General features: G+C 43.7%; 1 protein-coding gene across 1 annotated transcript; it reads left to right on the top strand.

The window, feature by feature from the left end:
- The first annotated feature begins 305 nt into the window (after positions 1–305).
- On the top strand, positions 306–9,622 carry LOC123021688 (ras-related and estrogen-regulated growth inhibitor-like protein). Its single transcript, XM_044426702.1, has 5 exons — positions 306–357; positions 3,756–3,812; positions 5,036–5,109; positions 5,841–5,989; positions 8,074–9,622. Exons 1-5 carry the CDS (start codon positions 306–308, stop codon positions 8,354–8,356), a joined length of 615 nt encoding a protein of 204 aa, XP_044282637.1. The 3' UTR covers positions 8,357–9,622.
- Positions 9,623–12,881: the final 3,259 nt, after the last annotated feature.

Here is a 12,881-nt window from a genome sequence, read left to right as displayed (position 1 = left end):
GCGGGCGGGGGGGGGCAGCCAAAGGTGGGCGGGTCCTTGAACTACGTCGCCAGGGGATGCTCCCCGTTCGCCCTCCCTCGGCGTCCTCAGCGTAGGCGCTATATAGAAGTTGACTGAGCGCTGGTCCAACAGCTCAGAATGGCTCTCTAGGGACTGGAAGGGAGAACTGCGCTAAGACGGGGGAAAACAAAGCAAAGCACCAAACCAGGAAACGAGCATCGATTCCTTCCTCCCCCCCCTCCCCTTTGTCCTGCGTGGAAGTTTCCAGTTTGGGATCACTTTAGGTGCCCAAAGCTACTTCAACGATGAATGACATCAAAGTCGCAGTTCTGGGCAGCGAAGGGACAGGAAAATCTGGTAAGAACCTCGCAGTCCGATTCAATGGCGAACGCATTGTGTCTTGCTGGAGAGAGACCTCCTTTTTTCTTGCTACCCAAATTGACCCGGTTTATAGGCACTTTTTGATAGCATAATAAAAGTTAAGCAGATTTCCTTTTATTATTATTTGTACAGATGTAGGGGAGGGCAAGTCAGTTTGTGTTTCATTTGTGCGTTCATATATATCTTGGCATCATATAGATTATAAAATCTATGTACCTGCCACTCACCATCTTATTTTCCATTCTCTTGAAATATGATCTATCTTCCATATGTCTAAACATTGTATTTTTATATTATGTTTATGGGTGCTTTTTTCTTGTTCAAATGCAGTTCATTCCAAATACCCAATTAAGTTTGCCAAGTTTTTTCAGGCCTTTCCCTCTAACATATAGTTTAACATATAGCAATGAATGGTGAAATCCTATGAATGCATCTTGCAATTCCTCATCCAGCCTGCAGAGAGCTGTGGGGCTGCATTCAGTCTAAATATACATTGCTCCCAACATATGTTTCCCTCCAATGCCTAGAAAAGCTTTGCCTGCTTAAATTTCAAGTGGTATTTTTCCGTTTAAGGTAGAGGAACAGAGCCAAAATTTGGGTTTTGGCAACCCTAATGTATAATAACAACACATGCCAAATAATATGGCAGCAACACAGAGGAGCTCAGAACAAAGGCTGGTATAAATTTGGCTGAATTTCAAACTCTGAATCCCAATTTTGGAATTCTGGGACATAGTGGAGTTCCTGCTTTCTAAATTATGAAATGAATTTCCAGATCTATGTTTGAAACAGTTCAAACTTCCAGAAGCTGAACTTGCATTCTGAAACATCAACACTGAGATTTGATCCTTGACTTGAATGATATATTAACAAAACACACACATCCAATAACTCTCTGCCACTGAGGTTCTGGGCACATGAACTTGGGAACAAACCAATCTGAACTAAAAGAGGCTTCTTTCTGAGTAAATGTGCATAACCTCCTGCTGTAAATCTTAAGGAACAGTGATAAATATAATCAACTCCCCATATGTCACATCACACTCTTCCACTTCTAATTCTAATAGGATCCTTATGGTATAATAGCAACAGAAACTGAATTAGAAGTCCGTAAATGAAATTCACATATATAAATCTGATAAAAGATAACCCCCTGCCCACAAATTAATAACTGGACTCAGTAACTCAGGTTTTGCTATGGTGCAGCTTGCCCCCTCCCACAACCTGTTGGCCTTCAGATCTATGCAACTACTATGCCTATCATCCCTAGCCAGCAGTACCCAGTCCAGCAGATCTAGAGGGTTCCAGGCTGGGGAAAGCCAATGTAGTCATTTTTAAAGGATCCATGCACCTACCTCTTAAGAGCCAATTAATTAAACTGAGCTTTACCAATCAGTTACAAAGAATGAAGAAATCTCCAAAAAGTCAAGGAAGCATGACATAGAGTGGGGACCCCCTCCTCCCCAGGTTGTTTCATCATTTCATACTTATTATTGTCCAGATGCAAGACGTACCATTTCTTTTCTGAATCTGTACTACAGCCGACTGAACAAAACTAGTCTTTGTTTTGAGCATCTTTAAAAAGTCCACCACATTGCCGTCCCATCATGCTTCCAAGGAGTTCAGGATTGCCAAACAAGCCATTGAGTTAGGTTAGGCCTGAAGATAGTGGCTGGCCCCGGGTCACCCACTGAGCATGGCTTCTCAGCAAGAATTCTGACCCTGGACTTGTGCCCAAGTCTACCCACTAAACCAGGCTCCTAACTCGAGCTCTACCTCCAGTGGTCCATTTTTGGCAGTGGAATACAGTTCTGTTGTGGGAGAGCTTGCAAGGGCTTTGGGTAAGGTCTGCAGGCTGATCGTGCAACAGCCTTCTTGAACCTAAACAGGTCTGAGTCAGATCAGGGCCTGGATGGAAGATTGCCTGAAAATTATGTCTGCCACCTGAAAAGCAAGAGACAAATAACAGGGTACTGAAAAGGTTTGTGTTTCAGTGCTAAAAGAAACAGCTCCTGTGAATCTTCCTTCTCTGCTTCTTGGTTTGCCTCCTACTCCAGCTGTGTGTGCACAAAAGCCTTTAGCACCAGGGATCCTGTGTTGTCCTCCGCAGAAACAGGGAGCAGTTAGTCCAAGGAGGACAAATTCATGGGTGCTGCACCTGGCTGTTTGTAATGTGAGGCTGCAGAACAGCAGAGGATGAAAGTGTTTGATTGTGTGGCCCAGGGGCTCATTAGGGACTAGGGTTCCATGCACATTATAAAGAATCTTGATGCACCTTGTAGTCTGTAGCTGCTGTTTAAAAGAATGCTTGCTAAGTAGCTGTTTGTTTCAAGGCACAATCCTCTGTAAGTTTAGATAAAAAAGGAATTTGCAACAGGTCTGGATATTGCGGGCCATTTTTAAATCTGAAGTTGCATATCACTAACTGTCTTCTCGGGACTGCAGGTGGTACAGTGGTTTAAACTGCTGTGCTGGTTGATCGAAAGGTCGCCGGTTCGAATCTGCACAACGGAGTGAGTTCCCGTTGCTCTGTCCCAGCTCCTGCCAACCTTGCAGTTCAAAAGCATGAAAATGCAAGTAGATAAAAAGGTACCACTTTGGTGGGCAGGTAATAGCATTCCATGCACTTCGGTGTTTAGTCATGCCGGCCACATGACCAGGGAGACTGTCTGCGGACAAGCGCTGGCTCCCTCGGCTAGGAAACGGAGGTGAGCACCGCCCCCTGGAGTCAGGCATGACTGGACTTAACGTCAAGGGGAAACCTTTACCTTTACCTTAACTGTCTTCTCAGACTCAAACTGTCCAGTTTCACTTATGGCATCAGATGAAGTGCACTGTAACTTAGGAAAGCTCATCCTAAGTATTAAAACTAGCTGAAGAACTAAGACAGTTAGTCTAGATTTGTGCTACCACTTATCCTGGCAGTAAGTGTGTATAGGACAGCAGATTGAGTCACATCTGAATTTAGCTAGATCAGGGATCATGTGACCTGGAGAAAAACAAATGTGCCACCTTGGTTTACATTCGTATGGAAAGCATGCATACACATAAAGCTGGAGAAATGCATTAATACTGACTTGCTTAATCCAGGATTGGTATTAAGAATGCGCATGGCCAAAAGCCCTAACAGGACTTTTGTGATCTGTATCCTCCCTACATAGCAATACTGTGTCTTCTGTTTGAATCTAACCCCCCCACCCCCCACCCAAAGGTACATTGCTTTATTGGCCATAAAGCTGCAACCTTCCTATGGGGCAGACAGCCTAGGGAATCCAGAGATGACCGAATAGTCAGAGATGACTGAAAGTCAAAGTGTGGCACATCAGCTCCCCAGGCTGTTCCTTTCTCATGTCTAGTTTTGTTCTTCACTGCAGCCCTGACAGTGCGCTTCCTCACCAGGCGTTTCATTGGAGAATATGCTTCGGATTCTGGTAAGCCTTCATGAATTTGGTAGGCATGCATCTACCTTGCCTCTTGCAGCTCTCTGCATATCAGATCTCTTAAGCAGTTCCTGTGTCAAGGACGGCTCCGTCAGATACTCAGATCCTCCATGGAGACTGGCCATACGGATGAAGAAACAAGTAACTTCTTTCAAATCACTCTGCTTATTCCACCTTTTCCAAGAAGCTTTTGCCTTAGCTTTTAGTCAGTATTCCCTAGAACTAATGCTGTGTTGAATCTTTCTTTTTTTCTGTCCATCTGCCCTCTTCCTTCCCCATTTTTACTCCATTTGATAGACATTCATTCACCCTGCCAGAATGGCTTGGGCTAGAAATGGCAATTTACAGGTAAATGGGAGGTAGGAACAGGCAATTGCCCATATTATGTGCCTAGCATGCCAACAGTGTGTGTGTGTGGGCAGACTATAAAAACTCTCTCTACCCCTATTCCTGGCCTCTTGCTTGTCCTCAATAGGAATGATGAAGGAACATTTGGAGAAATTGTCAGGTTGGGTCTGGGTTTCTTGCATTTACCTTACTAAGGAGGTGGCCGAAAAGTATGAATAGTTCACACTATGTAGATAATTTTGTGTGCACCAGGACTGTCCCTTTCCAATGTGTTTTTGGGAGCTCAGGTTATTAAAAGCTTCTCCATATTGCAGAGTAAGTCCCTGTACACAGAAAACTAGATGTCACACACAAACACATGCACAGTCTTCTTGAAGATGCTTCTGGAGGAAGGCCTAACAAATCCTTTCAGACTGGGTGGCAGTGGCTGAGTTAACCTTTTCCTGATCTTTGACTTCAGAGATGCACAACCTTTATTGGCCTGCGGGCCAACTTAATTTTCACAGAATCTTTCCAGTGCTGCAGTCCAGTGGTGGGAATGGCCAGGGATGAGGTCAAAGTACATTTACCTGAAAGCCCTTCCTACCTGTAACTAAGGGGAGGCTTTTCAGCATTTTAAAGTGGCAGGGGACGTCTGCACAAAGCTGGGAAGGCATCAAATAATTCATTGTCAGGGAAAGGAGGCAGGAGCATAGGAAGGGGACCTGTCCATCCGGGGAACTCCATAGGGTCAGATGCAGATGCAGGGGGAGGGGGCTAGGTGAGCACGGATTCTAAGGTTCTTCATCTCTGCTTTAGTGGTGCATGAGCGGTGACTCCTGTGTATTTAGTCCCAAGATCAAACCTATCCCTCCTTTTCCTTGCAGAGTGCATCTATACAAAGCATATGTGTCTGGATGGAAAGCAAATCCACCTGGAAATATACGATCCTTGCTCACGAGTAAGTTATGCCTCCCATTAAGAATGCTCCCCTGTGGTTTTGAGTCTCATTATTCCCACAGTTCTTTGGGAAACTGGCGTCAAGAGAAAGTGCAATGTGGGGGTGGAGTGGGGGAACGGATTGGAGCCTGAACTGAAGGCTAGTTCAGGTGAATTCCTCAGGTCTGAACCTGTCTCGATGTGAATATTGGCACTTGTTTCAGCTGCTGCTTCATCTTCTCCTGATGACATGGTCTGTCCAGCAGGATCTACACCAAATTCAAAGCCTTGCAGCAATAGCAAAGTCCGTCGGCAGTGACATCTGCTTCAGTGCATTCAGTGGAGCAATATTGGCTGCAATAGTTTTTCAAGTTCACTTATAATAATTTTATACTGTCCAATAGCCAAAGCTCATGCAGAGGTTCACAGCATGTTGAAACATGATGAGTTTTTTAAAAAATAAAAATGTGATTGGTGAGTTCTCCACACTGTTCTGTAAAAGAGCAAAAGGGCTTCTTTCAAAGATGGCTATTTGCAGAGCTATAAAGGAGTCAAAGATTAACTCGGTGAGCTGTTTGCAGTACCCAGATTTACTAATTCATCATATTGATGATAAAAACACAATAAAAGTCATGCGTTTCCAGGGAGTGTGTGCCACTCCTGATTTGAGGAATGACACACTACGATGCTCTTAAAGTTGTGCTCAGCACCTCAAGCAAAGGGTCCCACCCCGTTTGTTCTCCTGCCTTCCAGCCTCGGCGAGGAAAGCTGTCCCTCACGGATGAGTTCCACTGGGCAGACGGATTTGTCATTGTGTACGACATCAGCAACAGAACCTCCTTTGCGTTTGCAAAGGCCCTGCTGTGCAGGCTACGGGAATGCCACACAGGGACTTGCAAAAGGTGAGACAGGAAAAGGTGACCATTGAGAAGGCAGAAGGACAAGGTGCAGAACCTCAGCCCCAGGGCCAAACCTGGGTGCTTGAGGCAGCAGTCTGCTCCTCTGGGCTGCTGGTCCAGAAGATGGTCTGAAGGCACATAAAGCACCTGCCATTCTGCAGCTGAGCAGGTCTGGGGCTGGCCTGAGCGTGGAGGGGAGACCACCTGGGAACTGCATGTAACCACTTTGAGTTCCACAATGGGAGAAAGGTGGGATAGAAATATAATACATAAATACAGGCAGTGATACCCTTGCATGGCCCATTTTTCCCCTGATCACCAATTGTGTCCTGGCCTTTACCCAATTTCTTTCCCGTTCTGAAAAGCTGAACTGCCACACCTAAACCTCCCTTACTTGTTATCCGGACATGCTGTCAGGATGAACCCACGAGGAATCCATTGTTCTAGTACTTGCGGGCTTCCTCTTATTTTTTTTATTATTTATTTAGAAAATTTCTATGCCGCCCCATTTGCCGAAGCCTTGGGGCGGCTCACCAACATATCAATTAAAATATAATAGAATAAAATATAAAACAAGTTAACAATATAAAATAAAATAAGATAAAATAAGTCGCCCAGCCTGGTCTTGCAAAGCAAATATGCTAATTATACCTTTTATTAATAATTATATTTTGTATTATATATTATTATATGATCACATAATTTAATAATGCATGATGACATAATTATTCAATAGTTTAATAATTATTAAATCAATATATTTATATATCAAATAAATTAATAATTATATTGTGCACAATATAATGTTTGGTATATTAATACAATAATTAATAATGATCACAACAACAACAACAATTTAATATCCCACCTTTTTTCCTTTCAAGGAACTCAAGGCAGCTTACATCTTTCTCCTCCTCTTCTCAGTTTTATCCCCACAACAACAACCCTGTGAGGTAGGTTGGGCAGAGAGTCTATGACTGGCCCAAAGTCACCCAGAGAGCTTCACGGTTGAGTGGGGATTAGAACCAGACCTCTAGTCCAACTATACCATACTGGTTCTCTGGTTCTATTTGATAGAATAGGACTTCAGGGAAGAAGACTTAGAGAAGTTCTCATTGGCTGGCATGAGGGATTCTGTACTCACCTTCTTTCATTGTGCAAACTTCTTGAAACTCAGCCTCCTTGATGTCCCACACTTAAATTAATTTTATATGGTGGCTGTCTTCCCTCTTTTGCCCCTTGAGCCCTGAAATGACTCAAGATATGGCACATTGAGAAGGATGAAAATTAGGGCCCGGTAAGAGGCTGTGTTACAACTCTTGCCAATGGTCCTACCTGTACAAACTGTTGGAGGATGAGGCAGAATTGTTCGCCCAGCATCTCTGCCCAGAAATCAAATGGAGAAGTTTGAGAACTTCCTTGTACAAAGCTCTAATTGAAACATTTTCCTTCCAAGAGAAGGAAAGATGTAAACCCAGCCTCTTTACTGTTTGACTTCTTGGATGTGAATGTGTGAGCTGTAAGAGAACCTCATGATCACAGTATTCACTTCTCAGACCAAGGACAAGTCTGAGAAGGCATTACCGGGGTATTCCATCCGATGATGTTACAGCGCCTCCTCTAAAAAGTGTCCCAGAGCTGTACCCTTCCATGTTCAATTTTCACTACACCACTGGTGAAGAGGATAGGGATCTTCCTACAGGATACATTTTAGGATTTCAATAAACCACAGTTCCCAAGGCTCTTGAAAGCCTGATGCTTAAAGCTGAGGAATGGGATTGTATATAAACAGAGTTCCACTGAATCTCTGCTCTTTTCAGCCTGTGATTTACATGCCACATTTTATAGAATACTATGTATTTGTTTATTTAGGGCTATGGACTCCTTTTTTTCCCAGGCACATTGTTGGGGTGGCCTACAGTATCTTCTAAAAAATAGAAAAGACCTTTAAATATATAAAGGGCAAGTAAGAGAAGCTTAAAAGCAGTGTATCTACCAAAGTGGCATAAATCATGTCAGAGCTGTCAGAATAAAATGCATGTACAAAATTGTGTTTGCAAACCTTTCCTCTTCTTGCTGTCCCTCAGAGCCTCTGAGTCCACTGTCATTTTGGTTGGGAACAAGCAAGATCTGTGCCACATGCGAGAAATTGGCTGGGATGAAGGACAAAAGCTGGCCCTGGATTACAAATGCCACTTCTGTGAACTGTCTGCAGCAGAACATTGTCAGGAGGTGGCAACCATGTTCATGAAAATCTTGAAGAATCTTACCTCTACTTCCAAAGGAAAAGAGAAAAGACGCCCGAGTGGGTCTAAATCCATGGCCAAACTGATTAACAATGTGTTTGGCAAGAGAAGAAAGTCTGTTTAGTGCCATGTTCTGAGAAGAAGGAAGATGTGCAGAAAAGGGACCCAATCCCCACAGACCAGCAGCTTGGTCTTGTAGAACTCCAACCGAAAGGAGACTATAGAACAATACTGAATTATTCACAGAATTTTCTCCTGAGGTCTCATCAACTGATGGACCTCAAGGAAAGGCGGATGCTCTCCACTGAATGGTATAGTGTTTGAGGTGACAGCAGACAATGCAAAAGTTCTGCCTGTGGTGACGAAACTTTGCCGGTGGATCCACACATGCATTTTTGCCACTATCACCAATGGGGAGGCAACCTGGGCTGCCTTGATCCACCTAAACTAAGTCATGACTAATCGTCCATTGAGGGCAATGGGTCCTGCGTTAATCATCAGACCGAAGCTGGTTGGTTCAGAGCCAGCAAGTGTGAGGGAAGCAAAGAAGCTGTGCTTGGCAGTGACTAGCTCACAGGGACTCTACATATTTTGGGTCTGCTCTAGATTGAATAGTAACCTGGTGTATGAATGTTATTTTCACCCTGCACTGTGGGGTAACAGGCTCACATTCTGTACTGTTAACTTAGTAAATCTGTAGACCTTTCCTTCCAGGACATTGCCACAAAGTGCCTGGTCTAAAACGTCCTTGAATTTCATCCTCCTGACTCATAGTCTCCCACTCCATAAACCAAACCATGCCCAGGGCACAAAAGTACCCCAGGAACTCTATAGGAATAGTTATATGGGGTACTTTTACACTGCAAACAATAGGTACTCAAACAGAGGAACAAGAGAAGGTTCAGTACAAATTATCTTGGATTCTTTTTGAAGCTAAGATTCATAATAAAATTCTTCAACAAACAGAATTAAAATCCATTGAGGGAAAACTTTGCTTTGATTTTTTAGAAGTTAGTAGGCCAAACTATTATGCAGATTTTCTTGTTTTGCATAGCCTCAGGAAGGATTCAGCCTAAAATTACCTGTATTTGCTGGTAGCTGAATGCCATTCTTGTACTGGTTGCAACTTCCCAAGTGGAAAATTTTAGCCAACACTAAGGCTTTTCCAATGCAACATTTTCCATGCTTTTGTCTGGGGTCACAAAGAACCCCAGTTGAGACTCATGCTAGTTCCTTGTTGACACGGGATGTCCCTTCCCCTGCTTCCCCTCCTGTGTGCTTTCAGTTGTACAGATTAGAATATATTGGGCAGAGACTGTCCAACTGTGCTGAAAGCAATATTGCCTAATGCCAGCTAAACTTCTAGGTATTCCATAGTTTCAGCAATAACTTGTTTCTTTATAAAATATTTCTGTGCCTTTTGCAGAGCAGTGTGATTGCAGAGTCAAGGTATTCTTGGTAATCCAGCCTTGCATAAATAAAACCCAAATATTGCTAAGAATTTGATATCATGCTTAAAGTTATTTTTGTGCGTGTGCTAGAAGTAATTTTTGTGCATGTGTACATTTATGCATAAACATGTCTGTGTGTGTATTGGGTGGGTGGATGAGAATGAATGTAAAGGTTTACTTACAATAGGCTTCCTCTTTACAGTTGGAGTCACTCAGCATATTCCCCAAAGCAGTGTAAAGTAGATCCACGAGTAACATATATCTGCATCTAATTAACATGCAAACAGAAGGCTTGTGCATCACACGGTAGTACATAAAATGCATTTTGGAATATCTCCTACCCATCACTTCTGAGAATATACAAAGCTGGTCCCAAAGCTGATCCACTGTGGATGGCTTGCCCAATTGGGGTCTCTGTTTGTGACAGTATATAGCAAACTTCAGCGTGAGGTAGCAAAGGAGGGTTACTTTCGGGGCTGTGAATGCTAAGTCTGCCAGAAGCAGAAGAGCAGAGTCACAAACTCTGTCCCCAGCTGCAGAATACAAGCAAGTGAAAGAAGGTTTATGGTCCCTTTGAGTAACAACAGCAAGAACCATCAGCATCCTTTCCATAGCACAGTAGGGGGGAGACAGAGCGGCCATGTGTCCTCTTTTACTGTCCTCTATTTGAAGTGCCACCAGAGAACTGTCCTGTGTATACAGACATCCTTTCTTGGAAGGGCTGTCCAGGCCAAGTCCAATTGAAAGACAGAGACCCATCAGGAAGAAGAGCCCGAGGGCCTTGAAGCTGCTCATCAAAAGCAGATGACTGGACAGCAGATGAGCAAGGAACACACGTATCCTGGGGCTGGATCCACTCCGACTCCCTCCCTCCTCGCATGTATATCCACTTGTGAGGGAACCAAGGTGGATAGATAGCAATATTTTATCTTGCCGAAACAGCCCTGTAAAGTAGGTTAGGCTGAAAGCCAGGCCCAAGGCTACCCAGTGAGTTTTATGGCTGAGCAGGGACCAGAACCCAGATCTCCTAAGTCCGCAGTCCTGTACTCTAGTCACCACATCAAAGTAGCTCTTGGGGATTTTGTCAGCATTGTAAAGCCACCCAAAGCCAAGCTCCTCATGACATTTCCGCCATTCTGTCCTGGATTTCCTCAGACTAGTGGCATCCGTACTTGCTGTGGGGTTTTCTGTGGCATCTGTTTCTTTGTGTGCTAAACTCATGGCACTGTTCTGGGAGAATGAACTTCATTCTCAGCAGGCTGGTGGCCTCAGATGGGCTTCAAGGATGAAATATCTACTGGGTTTAAAAAGAAATACTACTGTGCAGCTGTGGGTATGTGAATCTGTGAATAACACCCCCTCCTCCACACATTGCTGCAAGGGCTGGTTGAGAAAGAATGAACTGAACATGCTCCCCGGCATGTCTACTCAGAAGTAAATATTTCCCTCAATGGCATTTATGCTTGTAAAAGACCATGCAGGAGAGAGTGGGGCCTGTCCTGACTTTCAGGAAGGGGCTGTGAATTAGTTGCTTTACTCTCTTCTCCTCCACTCCTTCACCCCAGTGATTCTGCACAGAGCCTAACAGATCTTTTTGGAAAGGCAGATGAGATTCAAAGGGCCATTTCCCTGCATGCTTCATCTTTCCTACTTCCCTTGCGATCGCTGTTGTGTGTGATGCAGCAAGCCGGCTGCAACACACTGTAAACTCCACTGTAATGCGAAGCTTGCACCCCGAGAGCTGTGACTGCATTTTGCAGACACATCTTGCAATAGCACTTCCTGATAGGTTCAAGCAAAATTTCCTCCCAGCCCCATGTGCAACTTCCACACCATGGTAAGATGAACTGAATTTCTTTTAGAAGCATAATAGTCACGAGTTTCATATTTCTAAATTTGCACTTATTAATTTATTAAAAGCTTTTATATCCCATACCCTACAAAACGTCTCGGCAGTTTACAATAAGTAAATATACATATAGACCAGCATATTCAGTTTTTACACAGATCAGGGCTTCTGATCTTGTCCTCTTTTTGGGATGGGAGGTGATTCAAAAGGACAAAGGAGCACAATATCTCACTTTCATTCCTGATGCCAAGAGTCCTAGTCTGCACAGGTTTGCACAGGAGTCTGTGAAGTCTTCTATGCAAAAATGCATTGTGGCTCATATTCTTGAGCCATTCAAGCACACTCTGTGTGCACACACACTACCAGCACAAGCACAAGCACAAGCATGAGCCCCCACAGTGGAGACAGAAAGTTTGCTAATTATGCAAGGTAAGACACAGGGTAACTGACAGACTTTTCAAGGTGCTAGCTATGAATTAACTTTCAAGGGTATACAAAACTCATCCTGCCTTTCTTTTGGACTTAAATACATTGCAGTTCTATTGCAGTCTTTCTGAAAAGGAAAGAAAGGTGATATCATCATCATCATCATCATCATCATCATCAATCAGTTCTGTCTTCCTCATATGCTCCAGGGCCTGGGTTGTAGAGAGTGTTACCTCTTTCTGGCTTCCTCCAGCACCCTCTTGTGGCTTGTTGCTCACAACTATCTGAGAAAAAGTCTATTACAGCATTTTTCACACAGGATGGAAAATAACATTTTTTGGTTAAAAGATATTTCTACTTCTTCAAAACTTTTTGAGGTCTTCCAAGTCGGTCTTGCCATGGATAGCTGGACGGTGAAGAAAGCTCATGGGGGGAGGGGGATATGCATTTGAAACAGGTGCTGGAGGAGGACTTTTGAATACCCTGGATCAGCAAAAAGAGCAACAAGAGAGTCCAAGCCAAATCAAGCCACAACTTTCCCTGGAAACAAAAAATGACAAAACTGAGGCTGCTATCCTTTGGACACATCATGAGAAGGGAAGGCCATCATGCTAGGGGAAGCTGAAGAAGAAGAAGGGGGGGCAACTAAGAGATGGCTTGATTCCACAAAAGAAGTCACAGCCTTGAGTTACAAGAACTGAGCTGAGCGATCAAGGACAGTACAGTTTGGAGACATTCATTCATAAGGATTTCATAAATCGGAGATGACTTGCTGGCATGTAACAACAACCCCCGAGCTCACGGATGCCTTCCTTCTGTAACTGGTTGGTACCAATTTGCTGAGTAGACAACACAGCCTGACAATCAAGAAAAAATAGGAAGAATATTCACTGAAATATGAAATATGTGACGGAGTTACAAAA

This window comes from Varanus komodoensis, unplaced genomic scaffold (genome assembly GCF_004798865.1).
Source record: "Varanus komodoensis strain SLA01 unplaced genomic scaffold, ASM479886v1 scaffold170, whole genome shotgun sequence".
NCBI lineage: Eukaryota > Metazoa > Chordata > Lepidosauria > Squamata > Varanidae > Varanus > Varanus komodoensis.
The sequence above is the reverse complement of the archived record's forward strand: the minus strand, read 5'-3'. Positions and strand labels throughout refer to the sequence as shown.

Bases quoted from the DNA above. Each gene is read 5' to 3' on its own strand.
- LOC123021688 (XM_044426702.1), top strand. From the start codon at position 306: ATGAATGACATCAAAGTCGCAGTTCTGGGCAGCGAAGGGACAGGAAAA. The intron at 358-3,755 runs GTAAGAACCTCG...TCTTCACTGCAG, and splicing joins CGAAGGGACAGGAAAATCTG to CCCTGACAGTGCGCTTCCTC. The intron at 5,990-8,073 runs GTGAGACAGGAA...GCTGTCCCTCAG, and splicing joins CACACAGGGACTTGCAAAAG to AGCCTCTGAGTCCACTGTCA.